General features: G+C 40.8%; 1 protein-coding gene across 3 annotated transcripts in view; it reads left to right on the forward strand.

The window, feature by feature from the left end:
* Positions 1–14,061, forward strand: part of JAK2 (Janus kinase 2) — an 89,918-nt gene extending 75,857 nt beyond the window's left edge. For all 3 annotated transcript variants that reach the window (XM_044446693.1, XM_044446695.1, XM_044446694.1), the window contains 7 exons: positions 589–725; positions 1,703–1,892; positions 4,403–4,527; positions 6,336–6,508; positions 6,646–6,763; positions 7,671–7,784; positions 9,372–14,061. In XM_044446693.1, coding sequence (XP_044302628.1) covers positions 589–725; positions 1,703–1,892; positions 4,403–4,527; positions 6,336–6,508; positions 6,646–6,763; positions 7,671–7,784; positions 9,372–9,479 — 965 coding nt within the window. In that variant the 3' untranslated portion in view covers positions 9,480–14,061. The remainder of the gene's footprint in view (positions 1–588; positions 726–1,702; positions 1,893–4,402; positions 4,528–6,335; positions 6,509–6,645; positions 6,764–7,670; positions 7,785–9,371) is intronic.
* Positions 14,062–18,157: the final 4,096 nt, after the last annotated feature.

Raw genomic sequence — 18,157 nt, forward strand, 5'->3', positions numbered from 1 at the left:
AGGTGTCTTCATCTCAATGATTTTTCGGAGAACTGGTGTAGCACAGTGAGCCTGAGTTACACATTTAGAAGACCTGGGTTCAGATCTCTGCTGTAGACTCACACAGGCAAGCCTTTTCATTCTCATGCAGTAGTTGTGGCAGGTCTCTCCCTCTTTCCAGGCAGATCAAGCCAGACAGTCTTTCTCATTAAAGTCTTGATTATGTTGAAGCTGAATGGCAAGGCTGGCCTTGTGATACAAAAAGGGGTATTTGCAGAAGTCGCTACCAAAGGAAACAAGCAAAGCCAGAATACTGGCCATTAGGGAAATGCAGCTTTCAATACACAGTTCACATTTTCGTGGGAACATTTGTTAGCATGTGTCAAGTTAAAATGAGTGGAGCAGATCCAAGTAAAGGAGCCTAGAAAAACACTAAAGACTGGGTTGTTTCTGTTATCTGCCTGCTAGTAACTTAATGTTTCTATGACAGAAAACTGGATTTCAGATGTTCATGGGCTAATAAAAATTAAGCTGTCTGTTTCCAGCTGTGTCTGTTCAGATCCTGTGGAGAATGTAGCTGCAGTAGTGTTTGTTTTTTATTATTTCAAGATTATGAGCTTTTGACAGAGAACGACATGTTGCCAAACATGAGAATTGGTGCGCTTGGATTTTCTGAGGCCTTTGAAAGCAGGGACCCAACATATTTTGAAGAGAGACACCTCAAGTTCTTACAGCAACTTGGCAAGGTAGGAAGTTTGCTGTCCTAATGTAGGGAGCACAATCCCTCCCAGACAAATACTATCTAAATTGTACGATCGATTATCCTTGTTAAAATGCATCCTTTCATTATAAATATTTCCAGGGAAGTTCATAAAAAACAATTTCCCAGCTATTCTTCCTGTTCCCATGTATGCTCCCCTAGGCCACTGGGTCTTACGTGTTGGAACGGCACTTTAAAAGCAAAGTTCATTTGAAGCATGGAAAGAAAGAAATCCTGAAGTAAATCCAGAAATCTTACAATATTGAAGAATGTCAAGGTGTGATACACCTGCCACTTCCCCTTGGCCTTGCATTATATTCTTTTTAACAAAAGTACTCATTTTGTTTACCTGTAGATTTACTCGCTTCTTCTGTTGTTGTCTGCTCCCTTTTTATTTTTTGGCTTTGTTGTCAACTTTCTCTTACGCAGTAAATTACTTGACAAGAAGAATACAGTGAATTTGGGACTGTATTCTTTCCTCGTATATCTGTGAGCCTTCAGCATAAGCTACTGTTTCTATGTGAGCTTTTCAGCTTTGTTTAGTTGCAGCCATCAAGGTTCAAAAAGCCTTCACTGCAGATTTATCCTCTTTCACTCCATGACTTAGCTTGCATTTGCCTTGAAGAGAAAGTATTCTTTTCCTGTGGGTTTTGGTTTACTTTTAACTTTGATATATATTGAATGTGTGAGGGCTGTGCAAACTATTCCTTATGGTGCAAAGTGGGGCTTGCTTCTTACCCATCCTCCAAAAAAAGAAACTGATAAAAACAGTCATTCTTTTGTACACTCTTAGAAATGTTACAGTGCTATGCCATTCCAAGCTAGCAGAAAACCAGAACATTTATTGAACCATTCATGGCTAGTGGGTTTGATTCACACACTGGCCTTGGAGAGCAACCTGTCATGTGTACTGTTGTGGGGGGCATTTTTTGTCCTAAATCTTGCTTTTCATTTGCATTCTAGGGTAATTTTGGCAGTGTGGAGATGTGCCGCTATGACCCACTGCAGGACAACACAGGGGAAGTGGTGGCTGTTAAAAAGCTGCAGCACAGCACAGAGGAACACTTGCGAGACTTCGAGAGAGAAATAGAAATTCTCAAATCTCTGCAACATGACAACATTGTCAAGTACAAAGGAGTGTGCTACAGTGCTGGTATAGCGAGCATTTAAGAGTCATTCTTCATTAATGTTATTTACTAAGCAATTCATTCATTCATTCATTAAAAGCTTTTGTATGCCGTTCTATTATACAAGATCTCAGGATGGCTTACAATATTTAAAAACAAAACAACAATTTCAATAAATAATAGAACAAAATAATAAATCACAAAACAGAGTGATTAAACTTAAAAGCTGTTAAATTTTAAAATACTATTTAAATAAAAAGGGTTTGGCCTGGTGCCGAAAAGAGTATAAACTTGGCGCCAGGCGTACTCTCTCTGGGAAGGACATTCCAGAGTCTGGGCGCCACAGCAGAGAAGGCCCTACTCCGAGTTGATGACCTTTTTTAATCAGGTGTTCCTGATTAGCATGAATCCATCAATGTAGAAGTCAGAATGAACTCTTAGAATCTGACCTTACCTCTTTGTATTTTATAGCAGCAACCACAATTACAGTTTGGAAGTTTATGCAGTCCATAGTTTATACTCAGTATAATTCCCCATGTATTAACCAGATGCAGATATAGTCATAGTAATTATTGTTTTCCTTTTATTTTAAGTCTATATCTTAGTCATTATCCAGAATTTATCTACTAGCAGTAGCATGGCACAGATGTACTAATTTCCACATCATGAGTCCAAAAGGCAAACACTAACACTACTATTCAGAGTAAAGCAAAATGACACATAAAGCCCAAACATAAAAGGAAAGTTTAATCTACGTATTTTTGTAAATGTGGTATTTGGCAGCCTGGCCCCTAGGCATTAGAAACATAAAAGCAGTTCTTTAGTATAGGAGTAGGAGTGCAGCATTTTTTAAATTCCTCCCTTATCTTCCTCCTAAATTACTAAAAAACAGGACTGGGAAGAAGTTAATGAAATGTATCTCACGAGTACTTCCAATCATTTACTTTCATGCAAATGTGCATGAAAAAATTGAGTAGATTTCACTGTCCCTTCCCTGGAGAGATTGTTGACTACTACATTTTCTTGCATGAAAGGTCTGCAGATTGACTATCTACGTATCAGGGTGATTGCATAATGATTCTCTGCTGTGGTGCTAGAGAAGAATGTATCTTGTCCCTTGCATGTATTCATACTTGCTTGAGAACATGCACAGTTAGGACTGAGATTAGCTTTGCCTGCCTGTAAAGCTTCTGATTGGCTGATCAATGCAAGAAGCAGAATAATTTATTTCAAACTCAGTTGGTCTAATCTTGCTACTTTTTGTTTACTTTAACAATCAAGCTCATGAATAGACATGGAGAACATTCAGATGCAACATATTTACACATGCATGCATGTGTGTATATGCCACGCATAGCACAGGGCACCTGAGAGGCATGGATACCCTTTCCTTTTAACCATTTACTTCACAGAAGGCCATTGCTGTGCTGAGAAAGTGCCCCCCGCAATTCTTGTTCCACTAGTCAAAAAACAGCAGGAACTGGCACTGCTGCCACTTTCCTTTTGTCCTGTTCCATACTGTAGTTTTGTGTGCTCTTGCAGGTTACTGAGCCTCTGTTCAGCTTGTAGCTATTACTCATTATGCCAGCATGGCTCAGAAGAGTTGAAGTTTTAAATACTTTGTCTCTGGACAAAGTACTTTCCTCTTATTATCTACTGGATGTTTCTTCATGTTTTGGAGCTTGAGCAAGTATTTACCTGGAAGAGATTTTTTAATGAGGCTTGCTTCACTTGTTGAGGACATGCCTGCTACTCCAAAAGGGTGCATATATCCCATTCCCATCCCCTGCTTGCTGCCTCCTTGCCACCTCCATGTCTTTATCTATGCATCAAAGCGCTTTGCCGGCACAGGTGCAACAAACTCTACATACTTTGACTGCCATCCAGCAGGTTGCTAGCAGAGTCCCAGAAACAAGCATACACAGAAAGTTTGCATTTACATGGCTTCAGCTGCATTATCTCTACAGCAATTAAACTTTTTGGGCTGGTCTGTAATCAGGTTGCATCTCTGGTCACATATTGCTGTAGAAGTTGCCAGTCTTCCAAGTGTACAGGCTGCAGTCCATGCTGTGCCCCATCTCTCTTGGAATTGGCAGTGGTAGCTGCTCCCTGTACAGTGAGAGATACAGTAAGTTCTTACCGCCCTGTAGTTTCAACTTCCAGTGCAAGAGAAAAAGGTGTTAGATCTCATCCCAAAGACATATGTGCCAGTGCAGCCACTTGGGCTGTTGGTGTTTAGAATGTTATCTTTAGTGTGCCAATGTTAAGTTAGCTGCTCTGTGTACTAGCCAGCAAACATACCCTATAAAGTTATACAGTTAGTTATTTCACATTCAAGGTTTGTAATTTATGCTACAGGAAGATGACAGGCAATTAAATTAGACATTTGGCCAGATAGATAAGTGGAATGCTGCTTGCCAGATATATGTTCTGTTTTACTTCATTGCTAAGAGGGAGAAGCTCAGAACAAAGCCTCTTTCTGAAGGAATCACTGTGATCCATAACGTGAAATGTCTTCATTTGTTTATTTGGAAAGGCCGGAGAAATCTCAAGTTGATAATGGAGTACTTACCCTATGGAAGTTTACGTGACTATCTTCAGAAGCACAAGGACTGCCTGGATCATAAGAAACTCCTGCAGTATGCTTTTCAGATATGTAAGGTAATAAACTGTGGCATAATTTGAGAACTGCTCACAGCCTTAACAGTTTCCCACAAATTCTAGATGCACAGATAGACTGATGGTTGCTCTGAGTGCAGTGCATGAGAAGGCACTGAAGAAAGAAGCTTCACTGGCTTATGCCTCCAACATGGTACAGGACCTGCCTGTGTGTATTAGCTGGCAAGTTGTATAGAGATGGCAGCAACATTGTTATGTTGTGCTCTAGAGTTTCATTTCAGATTTGTGTAGTTATCAGGCAATGGAGCCTATCCTGGCATGAAGCATGCAAGTCATTGCATAAACTTCACTATTCTTTTTGTCAGTGATAGGAATAAAGACATTTGACAGTATCTTGTCCTGCCTGCACACCAATGGGCCTCACTGCTAGCACTCCGAGGAGTTAGCAGTGAAAGCAATCCAAAGTGAGCAGAAACTCTCATTTCTGGGAAAGGGAAAGTCAGCAGAGCATGCAGAAGGGAGCTCCATTCCCCTGCCTTGATCTGAAAATGAGTGTTTCTGCTAGTTTCTGGGACTCGTTGAATTTCACAAGTCATTCATTCCTGGGATAGCTTTTTTAAAAGGATAGTCTTCATGAGAAGCTGTAAGGTCTACAAACTGATGACCCTTCTGTTATAAGTTACTAAAATGTCAGGTGGAAGGCATTCTGAGTGAGGCCCAGCTTCCTGTTCATGGTGCACTAATACCATGTCCCTTCGACTGAAATCTGGGCTCATTTGCAGCATCACAGGGTGGCTGGCAGGAGCATTGGTGGCTACAGTGGCAGAATGCACTTTGGAGCACCACATCAGTCTTGAGTGATTGGATGTCTGTTGCTGCTTCCCAGCGATATTGGGGGCCAGCTGGCAGGCAGCTCAAATGCTGAAAAGTGCAAAGGTACCAGCCCCATAGGGAAAGCAAGAGTGATACCAACTGCAGGCCACTTGCTGTGACTGGACAACTCTCCAGTTCTGTTAATGGCAGGGCATCCAAAATCTCCTTGGCAGTCTACCATATGGCTAGCACATCGGCCCAGTGAGGGAGGAAAGCTTGAACAGAAGGGTAAATCAGAGGGCAAAGAGAGAGAGGAACAACTCCCCCTCCTCCTCCACTTCCTCCCCCTTGCCCCTCCATTTCCCAGCTTACCACAGTTAGTTGGTGAAATTATATTCACTTGATTTGCATCACAGCATTAACTTTGTTTATTAACAGCACTAGGATAGTTATAATTCTTAGAGATAAAGCTTATCATTTATTTAAAGTATTATACTTGCAACCTGCTCCTATATGAGATTCTCAGTAATCTCCATTCCAGTACCCTTTTTCTCTCTATTTCTGGGGGGAAAAAAACCTTGGCTGCTGTTACTATTGAATCATATCAGTATCATATCAGATTGAAAAAAGAAGCATCATGTAAACAAATACCATTAAAGAAAAAACAGAACGTTAAGCATGTGCAACACCGCTCCTGCCGCCGAACAGACACCCACCTTTTCAGTGGGCCATGGAGACAGGTTTATCTCAGCAGGTTGTCTGGTCACTTGGCAGCAGACACAATGGTGACATCTAGTGGTAATAGGTGTGATGTTGGCCATGGTACCAGCTTTTGGAGAACTGCAGCCCAATGTCCTCTTTACGTGTGCCAGAAGTGTTAGTGCTTTATTCACTAACAGGTTCCTGAGCTTCTGATACTGGGAGGGGGAGACATATGTCCTCTGGGCACTAATTACATAGGTCATTATATCTTCCACTTTATCTCTGGTATTTGTGAAGCCACTTAAGTTAGATTTCATAATGTTGCTTACTTTCAGGGTATGGAGTACCTGGGTTCTAAAAGATATGTACATAGAGATCTAGCAACACGGAATATCCTGGTGGAGAATGAAAACAGAGTTAAAATTGGAGACTTTGGCTTGACAAAAGTTTTGCCACAGGACAAAGAATACTACAAAGTAAAGGAACCAGGAGAAAGTCCAATATTTTGGTATGTTTCTTTTTGCTGCTTGAATCCAAATTAGAAAAATACTGTGGGCTACATGAAAGAACATTCTAGAACTTGCATTAAAATGCTTTAGTTTTATAGTTTTTTGACACTGATCCCAGTGCCCCGTTTTGCTACAGGTATGCTCCAGAATCACTGATGGACAACAAGTTTTCTGTGGCCTCAGACATGTGGAGCTTTGGGGTAGTCCTGTATGAACTTTTCACATATATAGACAAGAACAAAAGCCCCCCAACGGTTAGTAAATGTGTGTGGTGTGTGTTGATGGAGTGCTTGGAATTGGCACATCTTTAAATTGCATAGAAGGTCAGTGGCAGCATGCTATCCATTCCCCCACTCTTGCCCCACATCTCAGCTTATATTCTGAATCATGAGAACAGAACACAGCTTTTTATGCCTTAAGGTACTAGGTGTTGTTTTATTTGAAGCTTTTTGTGCTGCTGTTCTGCTTACATGAGATCAATAACAGACAAGACCATCCCTGTCCTCAAGCTTAAAACCTAAAAGACATGACTTAAAGAGAAAAAGGGGATGAGAAGAGAAGAGGAAAACAGAGAGTTTTTGTAATGATAAGGTTGAATGGAACCAGTTCAGGGAGAGGAAGAATCCCACCTGCAGGAATGCTAGAGAGTTCTCAGCCAAGTTCATGGACAGGTGGTGGTTAGAGCCAGCATGGTTACACGGGTGTTCTTTAGGAGAAAATGCAAAATGCTGCGCTATGGCCCTGGAAGAGAGAGGCCCATCATTTCCTTCTGTATGCAAGCAGTATAGAAATGCTCCCTCAAGTGGCTGTCTTTCAACGCCAGTCCAGAGTTAACTTATTTTTGAAGGGTGTGTGTTTTTAATGTATGGGATGGATAACCCAGTACCTGTTTGTTACCTATTACTGATTCACACAAGCCCCGGACCAGCATGTCCAGTGCTAAATCAGGCCTACTGCAGTCCTGACTACATGGCTAGCCTATACTTTAGCCTCTATGCTTTATTAGTTGTATGGTCTAACTACACCTTGATTTTTCTTTCATCATAACCTGCTTCAGGAACAATTGCCTTTGACGACAAAAGTTAGTTTTTTACCTAGAACTGTGACACATCGAGTAGTTATTAATGTTATAGAAATTGAAATGTGTATTTTTTGTTTTAGGAGTTCATGCGCATGATTGGTAATGATAAGCAAAACCAGATGATTGTGTTCCATTTGATAGAGCTTTTGAAGAATAATGGAAGGCTGCCGAGACCTGATGGATGTCCTGATGAGGTACTAGAACATAACATTTTTATTTAGCTGTTCCTCTGCTGGTCACAATTGTTCCTGTAAATGGATGCTCCTGTGGTGGGAATTGTTGCATCAGAAAATATTTACTTGTGTTACTTGGAGGTCTGGTAGCTAGTATTGTGGTCGGTTTCTATCTTGCAGTTAATTTTGTTCAAAACCAAGACAGTGTTGAATGTTTAACTCATTAGTAACCTAGATTTTTTTTAAAAAGTAGTTTAGAAATGTAATCCAGTCTAGAATCCACTAGCAGTTTTCTATTTACAAAGACTGCTTGTGAACAGCTGCTTACAAATGAAAAAAAATACTGGTAAGATCTTAGGTTGTTGACTAGAAATACATTGCCACCAGATACTTTACAAACCAAGTGTTCCAGATAATTCTTAAGAATTCAGTGGATATTTTATTAGGGACGCCTTCACTGTTTTACTTTCAGCATTTCTAAGTCCAGTTAGCCTGAACTATGGTAGGAGAGCCAAGCACTTTGTTTTTTAGTTTTGCATTTGACAGGGGCCTTTCAAAAGGACAGTATAGAATGTTATAAGATTCTCTCAAAAGAACTGTAAGGAAAAATAAATAACCCTTTGGAAACTGGGAATGGCCTTAAACAGCTGACAGAAATGCCCTAGATTAAGCATGCCAAGTGACTGTCTTAGGTAGAAATAACTCCTCTGACAGAATAGGACTTTTGATGTTTTCCAATATTAGTCATATTAGGGATGGAGGAAGCTTTCAAGTAGGGATGGGAGAGAAATTGGTCAGTTGACATTTTAATGCAATCTTAACTAACTTTAAACGTTCAAACTTACATATGAACTGCAACTCAGGCATCCTTCCCATTTTGCACGCTTCTGAATTTTCAGAATGGTTCAGTCAAAACCGTAATGTTAGGAAAATGCGTTGTCTGCAAAACATGTATTTTTGACAAAAATATATTAGAACGAATGTGCACAATTTCCATGCGAATTTTATTCTGAAAGTTTGGGACAATCCAAATTTAGGATAAGAAAAATGAAAGAAACCAAAATGGTCAGATTGAGCCAACCCTGTTTTCAAGAGAGCTGGGGAAAGAGACGCTAGTTGGTGGAAACCACGCCTGGCTGGCCTTCCCGTACTGCTGATCTCTCTGTTCAGGCTTGCTGTCAACTTGGGAAGTCTTAGAATTTGTCATTTATTACATCAGGTGTCTCTGTAGGACAAGCTGTAAAATTAACACAGCTGAGTCAGCCAAAGAATTGTGTCCTATACCAGAAACCTCAGTGGGATGACAAAATCTATGCTTGCTTTTGCACCACCACCTGCCCTGCTTTAATTTGCCACTATCTAGAAGGATAATAGCTGTAGCTCCTCATTTACTGTTGGCTAATGAGTGTGTATGGTAAAAAGTGTGAGGATATGGAATGTGCTGGGAAAGAGAATTTTATATATGGTTGTGCACAAGATGTGCATAAATGCTCTGTGGTGTTTCGATGCCAGACCTCTGGTTGCGTCAGCTGCCATAAGTGTTTGTTATGACACATGACACTTGTTAATTTCTGCTCATCTCATACTGATCTTTTTTCTCTTGCCAAGGTTTATGTCATCATGACAGAGTGCTGGAACAATAATACAAGCCTGCGGCCCTCTTTTAAGGATCTTGCTCAGAGAGTGGACCTCATAAGGGAGAGCTTGGGTGGATGAAAGTGTTCCAGTTCATCCAGAGGGACACATTGACATGCGTAACAGATGCATTTTCTTCTTTGGGTGGTTGGCCTTCCCTTCACACATTCATCTTCAAGGACTAAAGCCTAGAGCCGAAAGGGAAAGCATCCCATCAGAACTTGCACATGATGGTGAAGGACTTGATGATGCACCGATAGAAAGCACTTTGACTGTAAAAGACATTGCTTTTTTAAGCAAAATAGTGTAAAATGTGTTCTGTCAGTACCACCGTGATTTACCTAATAGGCAGTTGCAAAAAGAAGTTGCCAACCAGGGAAATGATTAATGGATGAGAAGACTGGATGAAGAATAGGTCTACATAATTTCCTTTGAAGTCATCACTGAGTTGAAAGTAATTTAGGCTACAATCCTGTATCCACTTACCTATAAGCAAGCCCTGCTGACTTCAGTGGAATTTACTTTTGAGTAGACAAGTGTGGGGTTGTGCTATTAAGTTGCAGCTGACCTGCAGAATTTATATATGACCTGAAACAACTGAGGTTCTGTTCCAGCACAGCTGCGGAAAGGTTTCACATTCCCAGTTGCACCACTTTCAAGAGGAGCAAATATTTGCACTTAAACTGAACAATGCAGATGGACATCCAGAGTCACCTTGTGCCAGTCACCGTCATGATCACTGTGCATTGCTACTTCCTCTTGCACTCCTGCATTTCACACTCACACCCCTGCGACTTGTGCTCATCCTGCCTGCTATAAAGGGTGATCATGTACCAGATAAGGCTAATTTTCACCTAGTTCAGATACGTGTTCCCTTGCGTAAATGTGCATTTTTTTAGTTGTGTGTAGTCGCATAATTTTCAAAGAGATTTAAATTTTTCAAATGCAATCCTAAGTGTAGCAGAGAAGCCACTCGTAGCGAGAGGAGAAAATAACGGTGACTTTCAGGGAGACAGCCTTTGTGTCACAGAAAAGTCAGTTGCTGTGCCAGCCTTCCAGGTTAGAGAGGCTCAGTTGCGAAAGGAATGCAGCTTGCGCACCATCAGTGAGCCAGCCTGAGTGGCGATGGGCCACAGCCCAGGGAGCCCGCCAAATGCATGTTAACCTTTTCTGCAAAGAAGGAAGAGTGGCTCGGCATCCTTTTTCACTGCATTGCGCAAGGGCTCGTGTCCTATGAATGGGGTTTCGTAGTTTTTATATTGTCAAAGCACGATGGCTTCACACGATGCTGTAGAGTAAGTCAGACTTTTTCAAAATAGTTGCTTGAACAACTTTCTGTGTGCCTGTCTGAGCCAATCAGTGGCCAGCAATAGAAGCAGCAATGCATGTTGAGGCAGTGTGATGTACTGTAAATATTTTGAAGGGACGGGAACAAATAAGAGGATATATATATTTTTAAACACTTGCTGAAAGCTGCATTTTGGGATGAACACATACATAACAGTCTATTTTCCTACATGTGTACTCTGGGTGTTGTTCTGCTCTGTCCATGTCTCCTAAAGGTACAAGCCGCTGAACTCCCGCGTAGCAAGCAGCTTACTATATTCCGATGCGAAACTTCATTAGCCTTGCCAACCCTGTCAGATGCTGCAGTTTTCCCTGCTGCCTTGTTAAGTTTTGCAACCAGAAACGGAAGTCATGCCTCCGATATTGCAAAGAGCAAATGCAGCCAATCTGTTCGCACTATTTACCTTTAGGTTATTTGGCTGTGTGTAACTGCAGCGATGTGATACTGCCTGCTCAATGTCACACAGCCTCAATTGTGAACTAAATTTAAAGATTACTGCAACTCCTTGCATACCAGGCTCAGTGGCACAAATTCCTGTTTGTTGGCCTAAGAAGGTGGGTAGTACTGAACAGCAGTCACATCAGGAACTCTCATTGGTCTTGATTTGGATGTCGGCTGTTTACAAATAGTTCGGTGGAAGCAAAGTACACTGGATATTTCACCTCATCCCACCACTTGCCCTTGGTTTAGATCCAGAGTAGGGAACTTGTGGTCCTCTAGATATTTTGACCTACCTGCCATGAGTTCTCACCATTGGCAAGGCTAGCTAGGACTAAGCAGAATTGTAGCCCAAAGCATGGTGGGAGACACAAGTTGGCCATCCTTTCTTTAGATGTTTAAAAGCTAGGGATTCATCTCTGGCAAATTTGTGTTCAGATACAGGTCCTTACTTCCCAAATTCAAAGGAGTAATTGGGTGAAAGAAGTTGCTCTTCACTCTGGGAATGGGATGAAAACTTGAAGTGTACTTTGGCTTTTGCAGAATGTGGCTGAGATGGCATCTGTGCCATACAACCCTAGTTAGTTTATTTACCTACCTCAAACATGGAAGAGGATGCAGTGATGTAAGTTTTGTATAGGATTAAATAGTACCTCAAAATGTTGCAGAGGTTCATCTTGTCAGTGCCAGACTAAGAATGTTTTGTGTCACAGTGGGACCTGGAGTATCTGCTGGCTTTGATGTGCTCATGATGCTCCTGTTCCACAATGCAAATGCTTCCACATTCTGTCTTACAAGCAGGTGTGTCTTATGTGCACTTCTGGCAATCCATGTGCATGCAGAACAATTTAGTTTGTAGGAAGAGATAGGAATCCCCTTCATGAAAGAGGTCCCAGTATCTATCTTGAAAACTTTTATTAGGTGAAACCTTTCTTTTGTTTTTAAGAGAGTTGTGCCAAACAGGATGGAATGGGGACAGAATCTGGGGGTCAAAATTATAAGTAGTTATATTTTATGATAGGCTTCAGCAGTTCAAAAATTTCAAATAATTAGCATTAATAGGACAGTTTCCCAATGTATATTTTTGATTGCTTTGAAGCTGATTTTGAAATCTATTGTAAAGTAAATGTCTTTTGCTTTTGTAGAATATTATGTATATGGGTTTTGTTTAAGTTCCTCGTTAACCAAAATAACTGTAGCATAAGGTTTAAAGCAACTTTAGGCATCAGGGTAAACAGTGCAGCAATCCAGCAGTAACAGAAATACATTTTCTATTTGATCAAGGATGTCATGTCCCATGTTAAAAGAAAAAAGAAAAACAACCTCAGGGAATTTTGTGAAATGCAATTAAGAGATCTTCCATAGTGTTGTGGAGTTTTTTGTGAATAAAAAAATCTTTGTTCAGTATGGCATAATAGGGTTGAGTTGTATTCTAATATCCTAAACATGATCACAAGAGGTTAGGCTTTTGCATTTCTGTATTTTAGGTATTCGAAAAAGGATGTTTAAAAATATGCCATTGTGAGTTTTTGAGGCTGTAATCTTCTGCACACTTTGATTTTAGCGGACTTGTTTCTAAGAGATGTATAGAATTGTCTGTCAAAAAGTTAAGTTTTATTGTACTTAGAGTTCATGATTCATGTTGCTGGGCAGGAGACTAAGTTTGCAATTCTGGATGGAACAGTCAAGAAGGTGGTATGTGAAACTTACTACTAAAGTTTTTGGCTTGGATTCAGTGGAGCCCTAGTAGGAGTGGAAGGTACATCTGCTCATGCAAGGGTGGGGTCTCTGATTTCTTCCAGTCCTCCACCCCGTTACAGCCACCCATGCTACATCAAATGCTGTTCTAGAGAGTTGCCACCACAGCGAGGAGTAGGGGAACTCCATTCTTGGATCTATTTGGATGCTTTTTTCCTATAAGTGGAGCATATTGGAGACCTGTAGTTTAGAATCCTTCAACCTGCTGAAGCTGTGTGACTGCTTGAAGTTTAGGAGTTAGAATATGATCAAAATATAGGTTACCTTTTAGGGAACTGAGCATTCAGCCCTGTGAATTTGGCAACAGTGCTTTCATGTGTGCCTGGAGACTTTGCCAAAGTATTTCTGGCTGTGTACCTTTGTACTTTTGAGGGTTCCCTCATTTCAAGGAGGCACAAGTGGCTCCCACAGAGGCCCTCACACCTCTGAGTGTTCGAGATCTTCAGTTCAACTGTGACTTAGAGCCACTAATGTTGGCTGTCCACATCATTCAAGAGCAGTGATAATACCAAATGTACCTTTAAACAATCAATACACTACAGAAAGCTCTGTTCACTATGATGGTAATTCTGGACATAGTTATTACCTGACATTGCATTATTTGATCAGTGTATTAACAGAAGCAGTTAAACATTATTTTCCTTTTCCACAGCTGTCATTCAGTTACCACCGTGTTTTGTTTATCATGATACCAAAAATTGCTGTGGAAAAATTGCTACACATATGGGAGTGCTGCTCTTGAGTAAAGTGAAAATTTTATCTCAACTACTGCTTTTTAGAATTTTTTTAAAAAACAAAACTACAATTTTTATATAAATAGATTATATATCGTGAAACATTTCTCAGATCTCTCTTTTTTAATGTCCTACTTTAACTGGTCTGTGGTCCATTATAATGAATTTCAAAATAACTTGCTTTTAATATGTTCCAGAGAATGGAAACAGTCACCTGTTAAGCATCAGAGGGCAAGTTTACATAAAGCTGTGGCCTGAACAGAAAACCATGAAATGAATAGCTGGTCTTGATTTTGTACAAATTGCAATTGATAAAGCCCTTCCAGTGTTTGGGCACTTGCTACTGTATATTGCTGTACCAAGATATTAAATATTTTTTAAAATCTGTCAGTTTCTTCTATTTTTTTGGACAGGGTATCACAATGATAGCTACCACCCAACAGCCTGTTATAGCTCTGCTCTGGTGAGAAGATATCCATACAAGCTCATTGCTAAAGAAAGTCAATAGCATGAACTGGGAAATGCAATGTCTGCAGAAAACCATTGGTTGAGGACTTTCAGGCCTACCTTAAACTTTTTTTTTAAATAAGTTTTATTTGAAATTATAATCCTAAAAAAAAAGAAAACTACAAACAACATCCATCATCAAAAACATTGAGCCCGCTGGGTCAGTCCCCACACCCTTCTTTTTCCATTTATGATAATTTAGAAACATATTTAAATCTAAGCCAAGTCCTGTTTCTCTAGCCAATAATAAAAAGAGCCCCAAGTTTGATAGAAGTAGGCCTACCTTAAACTTTTTGATGTAATGTGCTCAGGTGGAAAGTTTCAACTACTCCACCTAGAGAATGCACATACATGATTTTACATCAGTACTATGAATATTATGCAAGTCTGAGACTGATGGCCACTGTGAGCAGAACATTCAGCACACATGATGCGCTGAGAACAAAATGTCCCCTACGGTATCAAAAAGGTCTTGTCAACACCAAGAGCAAACTGTGGGCCAGAGGTGACATTGAAAATACTTTCTGAGTATAAATTGTTGCCTAAAATATTGTAGCACCTAATAATGTGACTAGGGAAAAAAATCTTACTCTAACTAGTCATTTTGAAGTATAGCCACTCTTCCTGTGTAGTAGCCATTATAATGCTCAGAGTAAAATATGCAAATTTTTGTTTGGGTAAGAATTAACAAGATTCATAACACTAGTTACATTTATGTTTTATGTCCCTATGTATTAGTATAGAACAGGGGTCTCAACTTACCTGGGGGCCGCTGGAAGTAGAGTCGGTGAGGCTGGGCCGCATCGAGCGGTGGTGGTGGGCCGCTCATCCCGCGGCGCTCCTGGAGGCCGGCCCGGGCGCCGCCGGCGCTTTGAAGGCTGCAGGGCCCCTCCCCCGTGCCCTGCCCATCCCAGCCACGGGCCGCGAGTTTGAGACCCCTGCTATAGAACAAAAACACATTGTTCAAACAATTATTCATAAACTTCAACAGCCCAAATATCCATATACAGTACAGAGTGTCCCCAAAAAATTGACATTCGTAGTCTAATAACATAGCCAATGATGTCAATTTTTGGGGACATCCTATATTATCCATCTGTAAATAGCATCTGAAGACCACTCATTCAAAAATTGAGTTTCATTAAGGCTTGTGTCATGATATATTGTATGTGGCTGTTTAAACTTCCAATAATGTATTTCTTTTAGCTGCCAAAAGGGTGCAGAGAATCTATTTGCACTGATCTTGCATTAAATTCCAAGGGAGAAGTAGGCAACTCAAAAGGACATGTAGCATTCAGTATTAAAGAATTTTATACCACAAGATTTAGTCAGATTCTTACCTCTTCCTAAAAGGAAGCTGCAGTTGAGCATTGCCAAAGAATATTAACGGAAGACATTAGAGGCATTGCACTTCCAACAACTGGCCAATTTAATTAAGCCCTTAATGAGATGTCGCAGCTTCTAGTATGCGTGAATCATCAATTTTTGCTGAATTAAATGAAGCCTAAGATTTATGACCCCTTCCAAAAGTAGAGAACAATTACTTGGAAAAATGGGGTCCTCTGGTCCTTTATACTATTCTTGGTTGAGATTGGGATCTGGGGAAAAAAACTTAGGAGGCAAGGTTGCAAGAACTGGACATGTTTAGCCTGGAGAAGTGAAGATGGGAGATATGATAACATATTTCAAATACTTGAAACGAGGCCCAGGATTGCTGCTTGATCATCTCAGAGTGCAGGGCACAGAATAATGGGCTCAGGTTACAGGAAGGCAGCTTCCAGCTGCACACAGGGAAAACCTTCCTGATTCAGAGCAGTGTAGCAATGGTGCCCCCTGATGCTGGGAACAATTGATGGCAAAAGGAGAAGGGGACAGCAGAGGATGAGGTGGCTGGATGGAGTCACTGGGGCAGTGGGTATGGGTGGACTCTGAGGGATGGTGGAGGACAGGAGAGCCTGGAGGAATGTTGACCATGGGGTCGTGATGGGTCGGGCATGGCTTTGTGACTAAACAACAAACAACAGCAATGGAGCCATTGAGCTAGGGAGGTTGTGGGCGTTCCAACACTGGAGGCAAGCAAGAAGCAGTTGGACAGTCATCTGTTAGAGATGCTTTAACTTGCAGTCCTGCATCAGACTCCAGCTCTACTAGTCTATGATTCTGTGATTTGAGAAGAGTAACTCTGTGCATGCGCACAAATACTAACCAAACTTTTAGACACTCCTGTAGTACTTTAAAGCCTGACCCCAACATGAAGTTGGAGATATTTTAACAAGATCCTAGGAATCCTATAACTAATTGCAAACAAAAAGTGATTTAAAATTATCCTCGTCTTTGCTTAAATAGTAATCAAATAGACCAGCATTTCTAAAACAAAGTACTGTACTACCGTATTGTTAAGAAAGTTCATTTTAAAATGTGGATATTGCATCCTTTACTGGGGCATTTCCCCCTACATCCCATTTTTTTTCATTTCTAGCACATGCTAGACCTATGAAAATTCTGATACGATCTGGTTGTCCAGCACACTCAGATCTTTGAGCCACTGTCTTCTGCAGCTACAGCAATTTGTCTGTTATAATTATTAGATCTATAAACATCAAAGGAATCCCTCCATGAGGACTCCATCTGCTGAGCGGTCACTTTGGGGCTACTGTAATTCAGGATTTTGAGCTGACTGAAACATAACCTTCCCGGAGCCTTCTTTTGCTGTTGGTTTGAATTAACTCTGCTGCAAATAAAAATAAAAGACCAAAGCAAAACTTTATGCAGTGTAAATTAAACTGGGATGTCTAAGTCCTTTTCAAATAGTGTTAGGAAAACTGGCCCTGTCCAGGTTAGATGTTTTTGCTTTGGTATATGTATGGGTGTGGATGTTTATTAGCCAAGAATCAGCTGCAAAGCAAGGGGTGCTGATCTATAAATGCTAAAATCAAGTTGAGGCCTCCCGTTTACAGCAGGGCTTGCACCGCAGACAGAAGGGGTCACATCTCGGCAGAGGTCTAAGCGCTCCCCAGAGTTGCTGCCCTTTGCCTCTGCAACCTGCTTATTAAAACTGCCTCTTGGGCAGGGATTCATGTTGCTGTACATGCAACCGGCATTCTGCTTTCTTGTGAGCTCCCCAGAGAGCCCCTGGTCTATGGGGCAGCATACAAATACAATAAATATACATGAAAAATAAACCACAACCACCAACCATTAAACTGTGAAGCTTTTTATTTAATTAAAAGTGGAAACATCTTCCTCAGAAAAATTAGTTTGTGCCTCTCAGGAAAAGCACTAGAGAACCTAGGAATTATATTGCAGACAAGAAGGGATGAAAAATTATTCTTGCTTCTCCTTTGTGTACGACTGCAGGCAGAATCACTTTCTAAAATGGGGGGAGTGCCAGAATCTTGACATTAACAGTAAGCCTGAGTAATTTCTTCAAAGCTGCATCCTTCATTGCAACATTTGTTTTCCAACTCAGAAGCAGCTTGACGTTTTCTTATGAAATACTTGACCTGTGGGAAACCAGACCCAATAGCATTGGCTGTCCTTATCGGATCAGCATTCTGTCCAACATCACCTGCAGATGCGAAAATATGCTTTTTGTAAGCCTTATCTGAGAACATTTTCTGATGGTGACTCTGCTTTGGTTTGTGGTCCCCTTGAAGCTGGACTGAAGCTTGAGTGTAATAATCCTTCACATTCTCAATGCCTTCATTTCCGTTGGTTTGAACTAACCCTGTTGAGATAGAAGAAAAGACCAAACATACATAAATGATGTTAGAACATGTATGTATGCTGCTGAATCATCCTTGGCAGACCTACCCTGTCTAGAGCATGTTACATGGACATGATTTCAGTATCGCTTCTCAGTATAACCTTCAGCAGAACATCATAGGGCACATCCGAAACTGCCTTAAATGGGAATCGGTCCTTTGGTCCATTCCGAGTATTGTAACACTGACTGATGGCAGCTCTCCAGGGTA

This window comes from Varanus komodoensis, unplaced genomic scaffold (assembly GCF_004798865.1).
Source record: "Varanus komodoensis strain SLA01 unplaced genomic scaffold, ASM479886v1 scaffold5, whole genome shotgun sequence".
NCBI lineage: Eukaryota > Metazoa > Chordata > Lepidosauria > Squamata > Varanidae > Varanus > Varanus komodoensis.